We start from the raw sequence: 21,165 nt of genomic DNA, 5'->3' as shown, positions 1-21,165 counted from the left end.
CCGTCTGCGCTTTTCCTCCCCAGCCACTGTCCTTCGGGCTTAGCCTGCGCCCTCTCAGGGCTCAGTCCGCGCTTTCGTCGTCACATTCTTGCTCCTCGAAGCACCTGTCGAACAGGTTGTGCTTCAGATGAACACATTTTAATAGCTTCACTCACCCCTGTGGCCCCGGGCGCTCTGCGACCAAGGCGAGGCCTGGGAGGGCCCATGGAGGACCGGTGACGGAGAGGGCCCAAGATAGCGCCGAGAGAGAGTGGAGCAGGGTGAGGCACTAGGCGCCCGTCAGGAGGTGGCTGGACCGTACCCCAAGACAGGGCAGAGGGCTCATTCAAAGCCAAGTGAGGGCCGAGCACAAGGAGCGGAAAGAAAGTGCACCCCGAGGGGGGGCCCGGTGCGTCACCGCGCGCCTGAGCCAGCTGGAGAGACACTGCGCCGAGGGACCGGCGTGCGCCCGGTGGAGAGCACAGCGCGGGGGCGGTAGAGTGCCCGCAGTGACATCGTGCCATCACAGCCCCATCAGAGGGGAAGGGTACCCGCGGAGCCCGCTAGAGGATGAGGGGGGCCTGGACCCTCGTGCTCCTCTGTGCCCTGCTGCAATCAGGTAAGGTAGTGCCCCCTGCTGGCCTGCAGAGGCCGCTCTCCGCTGACTTTCACAGCTCCGGGCCAGGACCGGGGGTAGAGGGGCTTCTAGAGACGAAGCGCGTCCTTCTCACGGACAGTGCCTTGTGCACGGCCGTCCTGGGGTGCAGGCAGGGGTGGGGAAGCGCCCGTCTTCTATAGATCCTGCCGGGCAGTGTCATCCTAAGGATTTTAGGGGCCCTTTTTTTATATATCTTTTCATTTTAGTAACCATTTTTTGCTAATTCATGCCCTATGTTGCCTAACAATATTGAATTATGGATTAAGGTACAATCAATCAATCAATCAGGAAAATGATAAGTGCGCTACTTATCCATGAGGCTCAAGGCACTGGGGGAGGGGGCGCGGCAGCTCTGGTTAGTCGAAGAGCCATTTCTTGAGGGTCTTCTTGAAGATGTGCAGTAAGGTGACCAACTGGCATGGGTGCAAATTCAGGACAGCAAGTGTAAAAATTCAGGACAAAAGGTCAAAATTCAGGAAAAACTTCGGGACAAAAGGTAAGTTTTTCAGACGCATCAGAGGAGGTCGCGCGATAGTATATAAGTAAGTAAATAGACAACCACTTAGGTACAAGTCAAAATAAGTTTATATTAGGTTGAGACAATCGTGCACTTCACGGTTTTTCAGTATGGTCACAGCTTGCTACCTTAGAGGATTCAAAATTCGCATCTCGCTCGAGCTGGTACATTAGTCACAAGACGATGGTGGGCCACACCTGAATATAAGTGAGGCCGCTTTTATTGTTGATTGAAAACTACTGCATATACAAGAAACTTTGCAGTGCCAACCCCCATTAACAAAACTGCTCCCCCTCTTTTCCAGCCTCCCAGGGAAACACCCGATGCATGGTCCGGCCAGTCCGGCCTTGCTACCACCCTTCAATGGTGCCCCTCATCTTCACATAGACCGTCTCTCATGTGTATTTAATTTCTCTTATAGTGTTACTCATCCCAAGTATGTATGGCAGGGTGTCGGAGTGCGATACATCACACACATGATGTAGAGACAATGACTCATATAAACGTGAAAGTCAATGTATAGGAAATGTTACTTCAGATAATGGGTGCTACAAGCTGTAATCATTCTTTCATCCATCATTCAGTCTTTCACCATTCATTCTGTCCGTCCATCTATGTGCCCATCCATAGCCAAACATATTCAACTATTTACAAACCTATCCACCATGTATCCTTCTATCCACCCTTTCACTCATCCATCCATTATTAATCCCTCCACCCTTTCACCCCATCCAGCCATACAGTCATCCATCCACTCTTCTACCCATCCATCTATTCACTCATCTATCCAGCCATTTACCCTTTCACCCATCCAGCCATCCTTTCATTACTCATCCATCAACCCAGTCACTTACCCTTCCACCCATTAACCCTTTTAGTCATTCATCCTCCATTTCTCTTCATCCCCCTTTCACTTATCCATCCTTCCAACCATCCACCCATCTACTCATCCATTTATGAATCCATCCAATAACTCTATTACTCATCCATCCGTTCTCTCACCCATCCACAATTTCACTTCGTCACTCATCTATCCATCCTTTTGTCCATCTACCGCCTTTCACTCACTCATCAATCCTTACATCCACCCTTTCACTTATCCATCCATCCATTCACCCTTTCACTTATCATTTCATCAATCCATCCATCCTTTCACTCATTCATCCATCCATCCATCCATCCATCCATCCATTCACTCGCCCACCATCTACCCTTTCACTCATCCTTACAAACACCCATCCACCCTTTTACCCATCCATCTACCCTTCTACCCATACATCCATCTATTTACCTTTTTTCTCACTTATACTTCTACTCATTTATTCAATCATCATTTCTTTCTTTATCTTATCCATTTACCCTTTCATTCATCCATTCATCCTTTCACTAATCCATCAAGCCATTCACACATTTCTTCACTCATTCCCACACCCACCGTTTCACATAATGAGCTGAGCCTTTGTCTGCAGAGTTACAGACTGAAGGGGCCCGTCAAGAACTTCACCTTGCTGTAGTTCCTAAAGCAAGGGGTGGAGTGGGGGTGGGGAGGGTTCACTCTGCCCCTGTACATAGGCAGTCTGAAAACGTAGAAGTCATGAGTCATGCATGATGCACAGTGCCAGGATGTGAGGTGACTGTGACATGGTGTTGTTTCCAGGGCTTTAAGTGATGATAAAAAACTGGGGGGGTTCTTAAAAGGGGGTGTTCAATTTCATTAAGGGCGTGGTTTAAAACACCTAGGCTAAAAATCTGTACTTAGCATAGTGTTCCGCGCGGCTGGTATTATGTTGTTTCTGTGATTGCATCCAGATATATAAAGCAGCAAGTATCATTACACAAACAACAAGCCAGGACTATTGGCTTTGTCAATGGTTATTTGCTTAAAATAAAAAAGCAGCAATCATGGCTTTTTTGAATATAATATTGACTATACTTCCGTTCTAAAATAATGAGACAGAGAAATAACGATAATCTGTTCTTTTTAACATGTTTCACAGGCTTCTTTATATAAACTGTTTTCCAACATGCAGCACAGGCGTTTTACCTTTTATCCATCTAACAGAATGCCCTGCTGTACACTGAGGCAGGAGGAGGCCACCACATTCTTTAACACCTCAGACTGCCCCATTGACATTCTGTATGTGGCAGTTACCCAGCATACATAATGACAATTGGCGGGTAGGCCTACTGTTGTGCCCGAGGAGGAGTGCGAGGCACCCCCATCAAGGGGCTAAGGCTTCTCACAGGGAGCAGTGCTGCTCCCTGTGATGGCCAAAATTACAGAAAAAGGCGTCCGTAAAAGGGATCCTCACGGACAACGGACGTGAGGTCCCAATCACGGACGGTCCGTGAAATTTACGGACGGTTGGTCACCCTAATGTGCAGGGTGGGGGCGCGCCTGTTGTTGATCAGTAGTTCGTTCCAAATCTTGGCCGCGATCTAGTAGAAGTTTCTTTCCCCCATCTTGGTCTGCAGATGCGCGGGGGTTTGGCAAAGGCGAGGTCTGTGGATCGGAGGTTGCTCTTGGGTACGTGAAAGGAGATTCTGTCGTTGAGATATTGGGGTCTGGTGTTGTGGAGGCATTTGTAGAAACAGGTGGAGGCGACAGTGTTGATCTGTCAGGTCATGAAGATGGAGGAGTCGAGTACGATGCCGAGGTTTCGGGCGTGGTCCGTGGGGGTGGGCGGAGCGGCCGAGGGTGCTGGGCCACCAGGAGTTTTCCTAAGTAGAAGGGGATCCGAGGACAACGACCTCTGTTTTCTCCGAGTTGAGCTTCAGGCAGATGCTGCTTATCCAGGATACAACGTATTTAATTCCTTCCTGGAAGCTGAGTCTGGTGGTGATGGGGTCCGTGGTGAGGGAGAGGATGAGCTGGGTGTCATCGGCGTAGGATACTATGCGGAGTCCGTGCTGTCTGAAGATGGTGGCAAGAGGGGCCATGTAAATGTTGAAGAGTGTTGGGCTGAGCAATGAACTTTGGGGTAGTCCGCAGTAGATTTCCATGGGTTCGGAGAGGAAGGGTGGAAGTCTGATTCTTTAGGTTCTGCCGGTGAGGAAGGAACGGAGCCGGTTCCCTTAATGCCAGATTCGTGGAGTCTGGCGGTGAGAATGTGGTGGGAGACGATGTCGAAGGCTGCAGAGAGGTCGGGTAGGATTAGGGCTGCGGTGTGTCCTTGGTCTAGGAGGGTACGGATATCGTCTGTGACGGTGAGTAGAGCAGTCTCCGTGCTGTGGTTGCTGCGGAATCCAGATTGGGAGGGGTCAGGATGGAGTGTTGATCGATGTATTTCGTTAGCTGGATGTTGCTGGTCTTCCCGGTGACTTTAGCCGCAAAAAGGAGGGTGGAGCTGTGTTGGTAGTTCTTGAGGTCTGTGGGATCTGCTGAGGGCTTCTTGAGTAGGGGTCTGACTCCTGTGCGTTTCCAGTCACCGGGAAAGATGCCGGTTTCGAAGGTGGCATTGATGGTGCGTCGCAGTTCCAGGGCGATGGCCGCTGCGGCTCTGTGGAAGATGTGTGGGGGCAGGGGTCCATGGGGGCTCCTGATTATATGCCCTACGTGGTCGATCCAGTGTCTTCGGTGGTGACTGCGATCCAGGGGGAGATGGTGGGCTGGCTGGCGATGGTGGAGGATGTAGTGGCTTCGGAGTCTGGTGTCTGGTCGTTTAAGGTGTCGTAGAGGACCTTGATCTTCTAATGGAAGTAGGAGCCAAGCTTGTTTCAGAGGTCCTGGGAGGAGGTTAAGATACACAAATACAGAGAGCTAGAGAGAACGTTCTCTTCTCCCTTGGTAGGTAGGGCCCTGGGCAAGTGCCCTATTGGCATTGACCTTTAAATGCATCTGAACCCGGGGTCATCAGCCGCTCAGTGCTATGAGGGTGGGTTCTTTGTAATCTCAAGAGGTCTATCTCTATTCACTGAGGGGGTGACAGCCAGACCCTTCTGCCAGGCACTCCTCTTGCCTGTGATTCCAATCTCATCTTAACAGCCCATGTCCCTCCCCTCTCTTGAGCGGCCCTGTACTTTCTGCCTCTCTTCTGGTCCCACACGGGCCTCAGCAGGGCAGGGCTGCCGGGTGCAGACCATGGCTCCCTCTCATTTAACACTTTCACTCCCCAGCTGTCTCGCCTCTATTTTGCCCTTCTCTCACAGGAATCCCTGCACCCCGTCATTTCCTGCCCCTCCTGTCCATATCTTTGTTTACCCTTTCCAACTATCCCTTTCTTTCTTCCTTTTCCACATCTTCCATCTGCCCCTCTCTCTCTGTCGCTATATCTCTGTCCCTTTCTCTCGCGCTCCATCTCTCTCTCTCTCAATTTCTCTCTCTCACTCTGTCTGTCTCTCTCTCTATATGTATGTAGGTATATGGTGTTGCTATAGCGACCTAGCAAACGGGAGCCGAGCCCTGTACCGTACAGAAGGACGACAGGTCCAAGGAGGATCTAGACCGACAATTTCGGTCTCTTTCTCTGCCAGGTGACCCAAGGAAGCTTTTTACAGCAAATAGCCTGTTAAAGCAAGAGGGAATCCCCCTCTAACATATAACGCACCTTAGGGAGTGCAACACTTAGTAAAATAACACAATCACTGTAATTTTATTATTTATCTGCACCTTTTCACATACTCATTTGGTCCTGAGGAAAGCCAGTTTTAAAATTAAAAGGCGTGGCTGAAACATGTAGACCACACAGGACGCAGGAGGTCATAATTTGCACTCCAACATGTCCATCTGCCTTTTTAGTTGCTAACAGGGGCCCAGTGATCTATTTTCCCTTGGGTACTGGGACCCACTGTATAGCTTTTAACCTTCACTTTCTCACTCACCACACTGCACACTCAGCGAACATACCAGCTCCGCAGTAACACTGGCGTCGAAGCACACCTGAGACACACTCGGTGTCACTGTGGTGGGCCCGATGATGAAGCATGCCACCAACTAGGTTGGTGGTGGATGGCGGCTTCATGAACAAATAAATGGGTTTGCCAGCAAACGTACTTCATTGAGTCTCCCTCCCTCAAACATAGCTAGTACTTATTGATTTTGACATATAATCCTGGGGATTCGGACTAGTTTACCTAGTCCTCACTCTCTCCTTTGAATTGGCGAAGGGTCAACAATGAGCATACATTCAACAAGTGGCACCTGGGTTGTAAACAGTCAATGCATTGTGATGTAGTGCTTTTCAAAGAGGTGTGTGCAGCTTCAGCTCTTCCCTAAAGTCTTGATTAGGAGCTTGGTGGACATGGCTACTCCATCACATACGTGAAGGATATCCTGTTAGCTAAATTACAATTCCACTATATCCTATGGTACTTGTAATACGATGGATGGGATACCCGTCATCTCTGTGACACAGTATCCCTCCGCCAAGATCTAAATTGGGCACTAAAGTGGAGCAGTGTTGGGGCGGTGGTGATAGATACAGGGACGTAATTCCAGTTCCCGAGTGCATAGATGAAAAAGGCCTCCTGCCTTGTTTTTGATCTTTTTCGCTCCTTAGTCAGCAGTTTGATGGTGTCCTGGCTGCAGAAGTGTAGAGATCCACCAGGGATGGTGAGCTTGTCTGCACGATAAGCGGCGTGGTGGTCAACCTGGCTTTCTAAATAATGCAGCTGGTTTTGAAAAAGGGACGGGCTGTCAAGGGGAGTCAATAAAGTTCCATCGGGGTGAGGGTGCTGTTTTTATATTTCTCAGGCCCTGGATGAGACGTGCTGCGGTGAGTAAGATGCACATATTGGGACCCAGAGTGGAGTCTGACAACTGTGCTATGGCCATTCTGATGCGAGAGAACAAGGGCTTGAACAGCAGTTCTGAAGTCACTTTCTTGAAACAACAGGTTCACTTTCTTTTGAAGAGAGATCTGGAGTGCTTAATTTGTAGAAGAATAGATGCAGGTGCCCAAAGCCCTGCTAAGAAGCCTGTGGCGGGCATGGGTGTACAGAATTCCAAGGCTGCATAGTTGCAACCCACCTCCTGCTCCTTTAATCGACTACCAGTAAGCATCGGCGAATTTTGCGAATCTCGCGTTCGTGAATTTTGCGGATTTGCGAACTCGCAATCCGCAAAATCCGCAAATTCTCGCGAATTTGCGGATTTTTTTTGTGTTCGCGCAGGTTTCTGCCAGTTTGCGAGGGTTTTTGTACAATTTCGCAAACGCGAACTTACCTGTCGGGCGCAAGTTTTGCGAACTTGTTGTTTCTACGTGTCCAGCCTGTTTGGGACACTCTTCTTCATCACTGCCACCCTCTGTCACCACTGCCACTCTCTGACTACTCATGCCACTCTCTGACCCACCCATGCCACCCTCTGTTTCATCACAGCACCCTCTGGTTGTCCAGTGTACATTATTGTGGCAAAGCACACCTTCCCTGCCTCAAGTGACCTGAATTAATTTGGGGCTGATTAATGTGTCACAGAATATTTTTTTAGCTGGCACCTGCTTCCTTAGTGCTTCCTGATTAGTGATCTTTTGCACTTGCTAAGTGCTTTCATTGTTGCAAAATTAGTTACAACACCTGCCCTACCCCAACTGACAATAATGAATTAGGGGCTGATTAATGTGTCACTGGATTTGAACTTCCAGCCTGGCTCCTGCTTGTCTCCCTTAGCTGTAATTCAGGACCTTTGTGGCATATGTGTAACTATTCTGAGGGTCAGAGCAGGGTCACATAATAGTTGCAAGTAGGCAACTGAACTCTGGAGGGGCCCCTCAGGAAGCACTACAGGAAATGGCTACTAATGATGAGCTTGAACTTTTGAACCTGGTAAGTAGTTTCAGTTTTGCTAAGATCGTATTTCTGCAATTTAGCGCTTATTCGCGGGTGCGAAGTTGAACTGGGAAGCCGCGAACTCACGCGAACAGTGCGAGCAAGCCATAAAATCCGCTGCTCGCGGATTTGGCGGGAAATTCGCGAATCTCGCGGATTGCGGATTTACCGAAAATCTGCAAAATCCGCGAGCGGAACGTATTTTCTGCCCATACTTTACCAGGCACTCCCTGACCCTGTAGCTCACTCTTGCAGGTTCCTTCTCCTTTTGTGACAGTTTTTCCATTGTTTCCTTTCTTCTTCTTATCTTTTGTGTGTTTTCCCTTCCTTGCTCTGGATCGAAGGCCCATCTTATGTTGTTATGTTACTTAGTTTTTTAAAGCGTGTGTACACCAAGGATGTATGTCGTTACAACGCATACTTTTACCACGCATACCATTACAACGCGGTTTTTACAACGCATACCATTACAACGCATAGCGCTTTGGGGTGCTGGATAGTGAATAGTTTAATTTACTATTCCAACTCCAGTCCCCGTGGACACTAGGGAAGGTGTTGGATAGTAAATTAAACTTATTCCCTATCCTAGAGCGCCCCCCAGCGCAATGCGTTGTAATGGTTTGCGTTGTAATGACTGCATTGTAATGGTAGTGCGTGGTAAAAGATTTGTTGTAAGGGTTGTATACCGCACACCAAATGGTTTCAAGGCAATATAGGGGGGTGGGGAGGAGGTGAGATATAGAATAGTCAGAGTGGTACTTGTATGCTTGTCTAAAAAACAGGTTTTTAATGATGTCCTGAATTCTGGGTAGCAGGATGCTGCAATTATCTCAAGGGGAAAAGAGTTAAAAAGTTTAGGGGCAGTGACAAAAAAATCTCGTGGCACCCAGTCTCTTCTTCTTAAAATTCATAGTGGGCATTTAGGGGTGTAATTCTAGATTCGGAAGTTGATAAAGATGGTGCTTTTGCTGTGGAGTGAGTTGAAAAATGTTGCAGCGACTTTGAAGGTAGTTCTACAGCCAGCCAGAAGAAGATCTTCATCAGGGAGGTGATGTGACAATGTTTGGGTTTTTTATATATCAGGCAGGCTAACGTAAAGAGAGTTGGCATAATCTATCCCAACGTAAATAGAGTTGGCATAATCTATCCCAACGTAAAGAGAGTTAGCGTAATCTATCCCAACGTAAAGAGAGTTAGCGTAATCTATTCCAACGTAAAGAGAGTTGGCGTAATCTATCCCAACGTAAAGAGAGTTTGTGAAACCTATCCCAACGTAAATAGAGTTGGTGGAACCTATCCCAATGTAAAGAGAGTTGGTGGAACCTATCCCAACGTGAAGAGAGTTGGCTTATCTATCCCAACATAAAGAGAGTTAGAGAGTTGGCGGAATCTATCCCAATGTAAAGAGAGTTGGCAGAATCTATCCATGAGAGGACAAGGGTGTTAATGGCCTGGACGAGTGGCTCAAAGGTGAGGAATTAAGTGATTTCTTGATTTTGTGGAGCATTAAGAAGGAAAAGGAGATTACTGAGGTGATTTGTGGCTTCACGGATAAATCAGGGTCAATGGTTATCCCAATACTTTTTACTGCTTCTTTTTAGGGTGGGGTGGGGGGGTCCCCCAACTCGTACAGCCAGAATGAATCAGTCCAGTATTTAAGTTTATTTGTGGTGATCATAGCTTCAAATTTTTCTGAGTTTAATTTCAGTTGGTTGCTGTTCTTCTAGTCGGAGATTAACAGCATTGTGGATTGGAAATGTTCTTTAGATTCAGAGGGAATTATATAATTTGAAGAGTAGTTGCATGTCATCTGCATAGTTATACATTTTACAGTTTATTGTTTTAGCTTGTGGACTAGGGGGTGGATGTATGTGTTTAGGAAGTGGGGGTATGAAGGGGATCCTTGGAGGACTCCACAATCTAGGTGGACCAGGGATGAGGTGAACAGACTTAGATGAATGGACTGGGATCGGTCTCCTACAAAGAAGGTTATCGATTCGAGTGGCGGTCAGCTCAGACTTGCAGCCTTGACATGTTCTGCCAGGAGGTTGCGGTCGTCCATGAAAAAGGCCGCTGATAGATCGAGGAACACCAGTGCTTTGGTGTTACCTTTGTCCCCTTCTGCACACATGTCATCCATTATGAAGAGGAAGACTCCTTCGGTGGAAGTGTCAGGGCGGAGGCCAGCTTGACACGGATTCAGAAATTCAGACTCCTCTATGAAGTTGCAAAGATTGTGTGCCACATGTGCCACTAGTACTTTTGCTAGGTGAGGTAAAAGGGAAACTGGGCGGTAGTTTTTCAAGGTGAGGGGACCTTCGCCTTGTTTTTTCTGGATGGGTGGCACTATTGCTACCTTAAATGCACTGGGTACTTTTTCAACATAAAGTAACTGATTGAGAAGGACCAAGACTGGATCTGGGATAAAAGAGAAAACTGTTAAAAAAGTTTTTGGGGGGGGATCAAGGGTCATTTGGAGTGCCTGATTCTTTTTTTATCAGTAGTTCCTTGAGGCAACCCTTACAGATTTCTGGCGATGAAGATGAAGTTATAGTTTTGATGTCGTCCAGATTGTTCCTATTAGAGAGGGAACTAGTGGGAATACTTGCTTTAATGGTCTTGATCTTATCTATGAAATAGGTATTAAGTGCATCACACAGAGTATGGGAAGGGATGACGGGTAATGCCACACTAATGCCACTCTATCAGGGTTGGAGAGTTTTGAAATTAATTCAAATATCTCCTTCAATTTGATGTGGACAAGGAAATTCTTTTCAAAAGAAAGCATATTTAGCATGCTGAATGTACAAATAAATATTGTTTAAGGTGTCGTAAATAGAGTACCTTAGCCTCTGTGGTGTAGTTCTCCGCGTTGCCACCACCTGCTTTACCAGGGTTCGGGTAACTTAATGGATGTAATAGTTGTCAGGGAGCGGGGAAAGAGTATCAGGGGGAGGACTTGCCGCCTGTGAAGAACCTATTCTGCATCCCAAGACCTCTAGCACTTCCCACCCAGGTAACCCAGAACTACCTGCTGTGCCTGAACCCTGGGACGTCCAAAACTCTGACTCCCCTGGAGCAGAACTGCCCCTGAACTCTGGGGGATCGTTTTCCCCCAAAACTCTGTGTCGGAGTGTTGCTACCATCAACCATGATGGTAAATGTTTTGGCGGTACTTGGCACTCAAAACACTTTGCTTTTCTTTCCCTCGTCCACATCGCTTTCTGCCTGATGGTATTGACCGCTGTTGCTTAAAAACATGCAAGCATTTCAGACTTTAAAGGCATTTGGTTCAAAGTCAACTTACAAAGCATTTATTAACTGGTGAACATAGTTTTTGTTTTCTAAAAGTATCTATTGAGATACAATTTTATTGTTCCTAATTGGTTTCAGATTTATTCTTGTGTGTGTCTCATGTATTCCCTCTGTCTGTGACAACAAATGCTTAGCACTACATTACTGCTCACCCATACTATTACAAGAAGAGATAAGAATTATCTGCTCTTTCTGCACAGTGTACACAATATCGAGAGTCAGCGTCTTTCAAGTGATCTCTGGAATTCAACCAGAGTTTTAAAGACCTTAACCATGCGACCGAGAATGCAACGGAACTGGCCTACTTTGACCCCAAGTTACACACCCAAATAATGATTGATGCAAGCCCGGTAGGGTGAGGGGCAATCCGTGCTCAACACAATGTCCATCTGAATGTTCAGAGACACAATGCCAGAACGTGCCTACTCTTAGCTGGTGAAGGAGCGTCAGGCTGAGGTGTGGGCCTGCAAACATTTTGATATATTCCTGTATGGAAAATGATTTACTATCATCACAGATCACCAGAATTTGCTTACAATTGTTTGGAAACCTGAAGACTAAGAAGCCCTCTCGCTTCGAGAGGTGGTATTTGAGACTGAAAGAGTATGACTATGAGATTGTGCACATGCAAGGGAAGGATCAAAACCCAGCATACTACTTTTCACGAGTGCAGCTACATCGTTAAAGTTCGACATCCAAGACAGCTGTAGCCTATCTCAACTTTATTACGAGATCAAGGACGCCAGAGGCTCTGTCTGTGAAAAATGTAATTGCTTTCTGAAGTACAGATAAGGACATGACCATAACCAAAGAACTCATTACCACAGCCCTTTGCTTAGGATGTTAATTTCTAAAAGCTCAAAAAATGTACACAATGAGTTAATGTTAATGTTAATGGTAATTTATTAAGCGCACTTACACCGGGTGGCTTCATGGCACTGACCAGAGAGCAGAAAAGTACTGAAGGCGGTCTGAATAGACTACAGTTAGCAGGGACCCAAGAAAGCATTACACTGTTGTGGTAAATATTTGATTTACCGTCCTAATTTCTATGCAGGTAAGTACTTAATCAATATAACTCAATCGGAAAGAAAAAGGCAGAATCCGTGGTGTTAGAGTTCTTAGGGGTTTTATTCCTTAAAAAGGAATGGTCATGACCGGATATCTTGTTCCTGCCACCACTGGGGTGCAGGAAGGGATAGAGCAATATTTTATTGACAATACATAGCTTATATACTTAAGTTACATTATAGAAACCAATACAGTAGGCGTAACAGCTGAGAGAAACAAGATAAAACACACACGTGGTAATGATACGTAATTAGAAGGCGTGAACTAGGCGTGAACATAGAGGTGTGTGCTAGAAACGTCATAAGTAGGTGTCATAAGTGGGTGGCAACAAAAAGCAGAATCTTGCAATGTCAGCAGAAATCTGAGGCCTGGATGCGCGCGCGGCTGCATGACGTGTGATTGACGTGAAACTGGAGGGCGCAGGGGACTTGACATTTACAATGGCGGAAAGAGACAGAAGTCTGGCATGTCAGATCAACTCGTACCTCTATCATATCTGATATCTGATGTTTGGGAACCATATTATCTGGGCGGAAAAGGTCTCTGGGGCAGAAGCTATTCTATACTGACTGTGAGTGCGTGTATAAGCGTCTAAGTGTCTGCATGAGATGCGAGGGGCATGGGCCTGCCATGGTAACAGAGGCTATGAATTACTTGCACGGAGACAGTAAGGCCGGGCCCTTCGCTCTGCAGCTGGGGGAATGTTTACTTAAACTAGTAGGCAGGAATGCATTTTCGGAGAGCGGAACAGATAACTCGAAGGTTGAATTCAGTCTTGGCAGGCAGCAGGCTGAGCTAAACGCGGTGAGCCGCGCAGGGAGTAAGGCAGAGGTCACGGGTACAGAGACAGCCTGGGCTGAGGCTTTCAGAGTCAGAAAGCGGAAAAAGGCTCGATGGCAGAATTCAGGGCCTGCTTCGCCAGAGCTGAAAAACGTGTAAAGTACACCACAAAAAGACGTTGGCATGGCATACTTAGGAACGGACTATTCAACCCATTCTGGGTGGGTCTGAAAGAGGACATGTTAACGTTGGACGCAAATGTATTTGCGTCTTCATAGCTGGCACAGGAGGGAAGTTACATGCACTTTAAGCTAGTACATGGAGACGGTGGGGTACACGATAGGGAACATAACTTGACCAAAAATTTATATTTCCTCATTCCCTCCTTGTTCCCTACGGACCCTTCATGATATATCGATCCTCATGAATCGATCAGTCTGTTCTTGTAACATCATTTGCTCGTCTTTCTTCCTTTGTCGGTTTGAGAGAAAACTGGAATGTTCAATGCACGATGTGGCGCACAGTCCACAAATCGCTGGCCCACACTGTAGGCACAGGCAACAACTGAATACTATGACAAGGGCAATGCCTAGGAAGGATAGGATCTTCCATCCCCAAGCGGTTAACGTTGTCCAGAACCAACTGGACCAAGTCCAGGTGCCTGGATTCTGATGTATCGAACTTGCAATCTTATGAAGACGTGTAATAGCTTTGTAGACAGTTGGCGCGTTTTCTGGAATGAAAACACAGCAACTTGACCCGATGACCTTACAGGCTCCACCTCTATCTGCCAAGATGACGTCAATAACAAGACGATTCTGAAGAACAACAATCCGCATAGCAGACTGTTCCTCTGTTAAGTTACCTAGAGTGGAGGCAGTTTCATTTACTACTGCTTCGAGTGTTCTGGTTAATCTACGTATTAATTTACTGTTTTGGACGGGGCCTGTGAAGAAAAAGAATCCCTTATTGAAATCTGTGTATTGCTCCCATGCCGTTTCGGTATAGTCGACAATCGGGAGATCTCTTCTGAGTCTACTCTTTACTAGATTTGTATTTCTGTGATAATCAGGAGGGGCTAGGAAAACAGGTGGCAGAAGGAAGGCAATGTAACAGGTACCATCCCAATCTGGAGGTAAGCGTATGTATGCGGTATGGCCACAAACAAAGTAGGAATGACGAGTAGCTCGAAAGGAAGACTTGCCATGATCACTGAATTCGACCACGGTAGTACATTTACTATGACCTAAGTGTACTGAACCCTTCTTTCTGACACATAAGTCACCTGTGACTGGTAGTACTGACATAGCAGGGAGAATTGGTGTGGCTTCGGATTCAACAGTGAGAATCATAAGGTTAATTGTATAATTACCTAATCCATATACTTCATTTTCTAGATCAGTTCCTACTCTAGTGGGGAGTCCCTTCTTGTCAGGGTAACAGGCATTAAGCAGAACTAAGTTCAAGTTTCCCCAAACCCAGCTCCCTTTAAAAACAGCGACATCAGGATCTAAGGAATTGATTATTCTAAACCATGCACCACAGGAGCCATTATGAGTGAACGGGTACGGAAAGAGGGGCAGAACTCCCTTGTATTTCTGGTAGGGAGGGAGTCGGCCACATATCCAACAGTTTGTAGCATTGTTAGTCTGATGGGAATGGTGTAACATACTAATGAATGTGTTGTTGCGCAGCGCGAGTCTGTAAGAAAGTTCGTGGGGAGGTAATTCACTAAAAGAATGTTCAGCAGAAACATTGAAAGCAGATTGTTCACGTTTGAAGATAGGGTAGTATATGGGAAGCAATATGCTAGCAACAATAATCAGGAGACTTAAAAAGAACATAATCAATAAAGTCACTATACAGTGACTACGGAGTGATTTGCAATATGCACGTTTCTTGAATTGTCTCTCTCTCTCTCTATCTCGATCTAGGGGATACATGTCAGAAACTATTTAACCGATTCACCTAGGGGAGGACTTAAATAATTAAACTGTCTGACTTGCTAGATCGAAGTTTCAGTCTGTACTCCTCTTGGGGAGTTTTCTCTCGTTCGGGAACCTTAAAGTCTCTAGGTTCGATACAGTCTTTGGAGGGGGTGGACGAGTCTGGGTCTGGTTTCAGTTCATTGCACTTTTTAATATGACTCGTATGGATCCACCCCTTTCTGCCTTCCACCTTGATCGCGGTCTTCGTAGTAAGAAGGACGGTCTTCGGCTCTTTCCAGCGGGGCTCCAGCGGACTTTTCCTGTCGAAGTTCCTAATTAGGACAATGTCCCCTGGTCGGACATCGTGTGGCTTTACATCAGTGTTGTCAGGGAAGGCTGCAGCAACCTGTGAATGACATGATTGGAGTGAAGACATCAAGGAGGCAAGGGAATCTGTCAGCATATTACAATTGACATCAGTAATTTTCTTAGGCATGGGCGTCCCCCACATATTCGGTGGTCTACCAAAGACCACTTCGTACGGGGATAGTCCTGATCTCGAATGGGCAACCATTCTCATGTAGAATAATGCAACTGGCAGGGCGACTATCCAGTCGACCCCTTTCTCTTTACAAACTTTGGCAAGGCGGGTCTTTAGTGTCTGATTATGCCTTTCTACAAGGCCTGCGGCTTCGGGATGTCGGACACAATGGAATCTCCACTGATATCCTAACAGAAGGGAAACATGCCTCATAAGTTCGGATGAGAACGGCTGACCGTTATCTGAGTACACGACACGAGGCATGCCGTACCGTGGGAAGAATTCTCGAACCAGCTGCTTGGCAGTGGTCAGGGCAGTGTAATCTGGGACTGGATATGCTTCGGTCCAACGGGAAAGTGCACAAACAACTACGAGGACATATTTGAATCCTCGACAACGGTCCATCTGGATATAATCCATCTGTAGGACTTCAAAAGGGTGATCGGGAGGATGGAATCCACCTTGCTCTACAGGAACGCTTTTACCGGGGTTGAACTGACAACAGATCATGCAAGTACGCACTTTCTGTTTTGCTGCTGCTCGTAAGTGTTTGTTGTACCAGAGATTCTGTAAACTGTCTAACATAGCTTTCTCTCCTAGATGTGCCGGACTATGTGCTGTATTTATCATGATTTGAACCATTGAGTCGGGGAGAAACCATGTAGATTTTCCCTTCGTGACCCATCCTTGATCTGTCTGGATCCCTCCTAGTTCAGTCCATTTCTTTATTTCATCTGAAGTAGCATGTGTCTGGATATCGATTACATCTAGGGTGGGATCCCGGACTGACATACACTGTGTTGGTACTATTGTCTTTGTCACATCCGTAGTCTGGGTGTGAGTCAATGCTGTATGTTTTGCTGTCTGGTCTGCCAGGTCATTACCCTGGGAAACAGAATCCGTAACTTTAGTATGTGCTTTACACTTCATGACGGATATGCCTGAGGGCAGATGTATTGCTTCTAACAGTGCTTGAATGAGGGGACCGTGTTGTATCTTGGCACCATGAGAGGTCAAGAAACCTCGTTCTTGCCATAACATTCCGAAGTCGTGTACGACTCCGAACGCATAACGGGAATCAGTGTATATGTTAACATTTCTGTTCTTGGCTAGTATACAAGCTCGGGTCAGAGCGATGAGCTCCGCCGCTTGAGCAGACAGTGTGTCAATACGATGTGTTTCTTTAACTTCAGTTTCAGTGGTCACTGCATACGCGGCCACTAATTCTCCTGTACTTGTTCTCATGCATGAACCGTCCACGTAAAGTGTCAGGTCTGGATTTGTCAGTGGGACATCTGTTAAGTCTCGTCGAGGCTTTGTTACTGCATTAATGATCTCTATACAATCATGCGGGGCTGGATCTGTCATAATTGTAGGTAACAATGTTGCGGGATTCAGAATGCTGCAGCGTCTGATTTCTATGTGTGGCTGGAATAGTGTCAATTCATAACCTGTCAGTCGTGCTATAGTCAAGTGCTGAGTCTGATTTCTGTTTAAAAGAACCTCTACAGAATGTGGAACTTGTACTGTTAATTGATGTCCTAAAACAATTGAGTCGCTCTGTCTGATTGCTAGTGCTGTTGCTGCTACTGACTTCAAGCACGCAGGGAGTGCCTGGGCTACTGAATCCAATGTACTTGAAAAATAAGCGCAAGGCTTATGTGAACCTGCTTGGTCTTGAGTAAGGACAGACAATGCTGTACCATCACGTTCTGTAACAAAAAGTGTGAACGGTTTGCTGTAACATGGTGTCGCTAGAACTGGTGCTTGACATAAAGCTTTCTTTAATTCCTCAAAAGCCTGTGTATGTTCCTGAGTCCAAGGGAGGGCAGTCGAAGTCACTGCCTCCTGTGTTGTTAACTGAATCAGTGGTTTAGCTAGAAATGCATACTGGGGAATCCATTGTCTGCAGTACGAGGTGAGGCCTATAAAGGCCCGCACTTCCTTTTGTGTCTGGGGTTGTGGCATATTTACAATTAACTGAATGCGATCGGGAGTGAGCTGTCTCCCCACTTTGGACAGCAAGTGACCCAAGTACACAACTTGCTGAACACAGAATTGTAGCTTCGAAGGAGACACCTTGTGACCCTTGTCGGCCAGAAAATGTAAAACTGTCAATGATGCTTGTTCACATTCGGGCTCACTTCGTGCGGTGATCAGCAGATCATCGACGTATTGCAGTAAGGCAGTGTTAACTGGCATTATGATACAATCAAGTTGTCTTTTCAGTGCTTGGCTATAGATGCTGGGGCTTTCTGTGAATCCTTGAGGTGCGCGTGAAAATTTGAAACTTCGTCCATTTAAACTGAATCCGAAGAGATATTGGCTCTCTGGGTCAATAGGTACACTGAAGAAGGCGTTCTTGAGGTCAATTACAGTAAAGAACGTTGCTTCTGAATCAATAGCAGTCAATAGGGAAGAGATGTCGGGAACCACAGGGTACTGTGGAACAATACATTTATTCAGTTCTCTTAAATCAATCACCAGCCGATATACTGGCGGTGCATTGGGATCAGTACGTTTAAGAATCGGAATGATAGGGGAATTACAGATATTGGAGTCGGTCTCTACGACCACTCCTTGGGCAATGAGCTCTTCAATGATTTCCAGTAAAGCCACTACAGCATCGGGTGGTAACTTGTATTGTCTGATTCTGGGTAGAACAACACCTGGTTTGAGTGTAACACGGTATGGTGTAATGTGCATACAACCTACGTCAGTTGGGCCTTTTGCCCATAAGTGATCCGGTACATTTTTCAATCTGACATCAAACTCTCGTAATACATAATGACCCTTAAAGTCTCTCAAGAAAAGTCTAACTCCTTCCGGAGAACAACAGATCACAGCTCCTAGAGCCTTCAATGTTTTTATTCCTAACAGATTTTCTGGACAAGATTTTGTAAGTAACAAGTCTGTAACACGTGATAATGGACCCACAGCCAGGGGGACGGGTTTCGATACCTCATTTACAATAGGCTGTCCTGAAAAACCAAGGGAAACATTCTGTGAGCCTGAGAGGGGTGCCCCTGGGACTTCATCATGGCTGATTGTGGTGCGACTTGCCACTGTGTCAATTAAAAACTTTCTGTCTTTTCCCAATACTTGACTGTGTACATAAGGACCCTCTTGATCTACAGGAATTTCAATAAGAGGTAAGCCACCCTCCCTCTCTAGGCTGTTTCATGTGTATCGTGGATAATCGGGGTAATCAGATTGGGCATACTGGTACATCTGCTGCGAGACTTGATGAGTCGCGGCAATGGGCTGTGGCTGTGACTGTGACTGTCTCTGTGGTACCGCTGTCTGTGCTGCATGTGGTGAAACATGCATAGGCTGTGTATTCTGCATGGGCTGTATATTCTGTGAAGTCTGTTGCTGACCCTGATTTTGTCTAGGTGGATGCGGTCTTTCTTTAGTTTTACCTGTGGATATATTATGTTTCAGGACTGGGCATTCATGTACGTAGTGACCTGGCTGCTTGCAATAATTGCATGTCCCTTTAACGGGAGCTGCGGCGTGACCTGTCTGGGTCGTACCCTTTCTCTGACCGTCGGCTGGAACCGACTGGGCCACTAACATTTTCATTTTCGTGTCTTTCATGCGTTTCTGTTCCTGATCCTGTTCTTCTCTAATTCTGTTCTGATGGTATTGTAACATCTGTAACATCTGGGATGGCGTATTTGCTTGCCAAGTACTTTCAACTTTGTACACGCGGTTCTTAACTAGTGGCAGGGAATTCTCGACTAATTTTGATACAAAAAGATGCGGGTACGACTCGCTAATCGGCTTAAGGCCACTATTGATAATAAAACATTTCTCGAATCTTGAATAGAAGTCACTAGTATCTTCATCGTGTTTCTGTTTACAGGCCGAAATTGCGTCCCAGTTTTCCTTTCTAGTTGTCAGTAATCTTGGCAGAACCTGTACTATTAAACCTGGTAATGCTTTAGTTTTCTCCCCAAGGCCTAGCCCAGGGGTACGAAGTTTCTCCTCGTCCTCTATTTCTGTCCACACAATCTTTTTATCCCCCACCTCCCATTCTCTCTCCTTCAGCTTCTCGTAGATGCCCGTGGGCAGCAGTACCTTTAACATTTTCATAATATCTTCATATGTGTAATCTCCCATCAGTAACATGTCTTTAAGTTCTCTGTGAAAACCTTCAGGGTCTTTATCGTGACACGGTACTAGTTTCTTCATTTCCAATAGTTCTAACTTGGTCAGAGGTGTGTGTACATACACACGTTTCAGGGTGTTATCAGTACCCATGACTGGGTGTACTTCTCGTAAGGGGTTCTGACTTTCAATGCCATGTAGACGCTCCATATGATACATTTTTCTTTCTGGGGGCGGAGCGGGAACGTATTCGGAGCTTAAGAACGTGTTATATCTGTGCCGTTGTTCTAGAATTATTTGAATTAACTTGGTACTTAGGCCTCTCCATCTATCCATGAGTAGTGCTTCTAATGTATCGTGTAAGGGACCTGGGTCAGAATGTTGATGTCTGAATAACGTGAGGAGGTGCTGAATCATGTATACACCTGCTAATTTCTGCTCATCTGGGGAAAGGTTCAGGAATGTCTGCGCTACTGTGTCATTATTGTATATGTTCGGATTGTCAGCCCATAATACAGCTGACCGGGCTAGTTCTTGTTCATCCATAGAATTTAGTACATGGTACCCCATTCGTTCTCGAAGCATTTTATCAGTCTCTTGAAACTGATGTTCAGGAGAATTCGGTTTTGTTATGCCAGAGAGGAAGACTCTCTTGCTTTCTGGACGAATGCCTTTCCTAAGATAAGTTCCTTTACCTACATACGCTATCGTGTCTGTAGTCTTTTCTGGTTCTCCAGATCCTTCCTCCTCCTCAGAGGAAGCTCCTTCTTTCTCATTTTCGTGTAATTCTATTACTGCTCTTCTTATTTTCCTGTACATACTGGCTATGCAATTCTGTTTATCATGCTTTCCTTTGGCTATATTTTGACCCCACTTTGTTAGGGCATCCATTTCATCCTGTTCTGTCTCAGGTCTGTCTCGTTCTCTTATTAAGCAATTTATGAAAAAACGTAGTATATATGCTTGAGTGTCGACTTTCTGATGTGCCATGGCCTCCTTAATACTTTCAGGGTTTTCCCCAGTCCGGACAAAATGATATATCCTATCTAGGTGCTCTTTCATTCCTGCGAATAACACTAGGTAATCTGTAGCTTGTCGTAAACGTAGCGATGCTATCAACATCCTATCGTCTTTACCGGGTACTGGATCGTATCTGCAAACTTGAAGCGGTTCTTTGAGTATGTCGAGACGGGGTGATTGGAATGTAAAGGGCTTCTGCATGTCCCTAAGGTTTAATCTGTGTGTTGCTGGCGGGGTCTGGTAACCCCCGGTCGCACCTCCTGAGGCGGAGGCTTGAGCATTATCTCTCTGTGGAGTCTGTATCTGTACTTGAACTTGTCTTTTAGTAGGATCTAGCGCAAGCGGATTTGATATATTAATTTTAGGTGGGGGGAGTGGTGGAGGTGGAGGAACAGGCTGTCGGACGGGAGAACCTTGTTGCGGTAGTGGCAAAATACGATCTTGGGGCGGGTTGCCACCTCCGTCACCGTCAGTAGGC

General features: G+C 46.2%; 1 protein-coding gene across 1 annotated transcript in view; it reads left to right on the top strand.

Annotated features, from left to right (window-relative positions):
• Positions 1 to 242: 242 nt before the first annotated feature.
• The window catches only part of LOC147700959 (urokinase plasminogen activator surface receptor-like), a 140,376-nt gene continuing 119,453 nt past the window's right edge, over positions 243 to 21,165 (top strand). Inside the window, exon 1 of the mRNA XM_086929790.1 lies at positions 243 to 598. Within this exon, the coding sequence (XP_086785916.1) occupies positions 550 to 598 (49 nt within the window). The 5' untranslated portion in view covers positions 243 to 549. The remainder of the gene's footprint in view (positions 599 to 21,165) is intronic.

Source organism: Lissotriton vulgaris, chromosome 7, assembly GCF_964263255.1.
Source record: "Lissotriton vulgaris chromosome 7, aLisVul1.2, whole genome shotgun sequence".
Taxonomy (NCBI): Eukaryota; Metazoa; Chordata; class Amphibia; order Caudata; family Salamandridae; genus Lissotriton; species Lissotriton vulgaris.
This window is presented reverse-complemented; position numbering and strand designations above follow the sequence as displayed.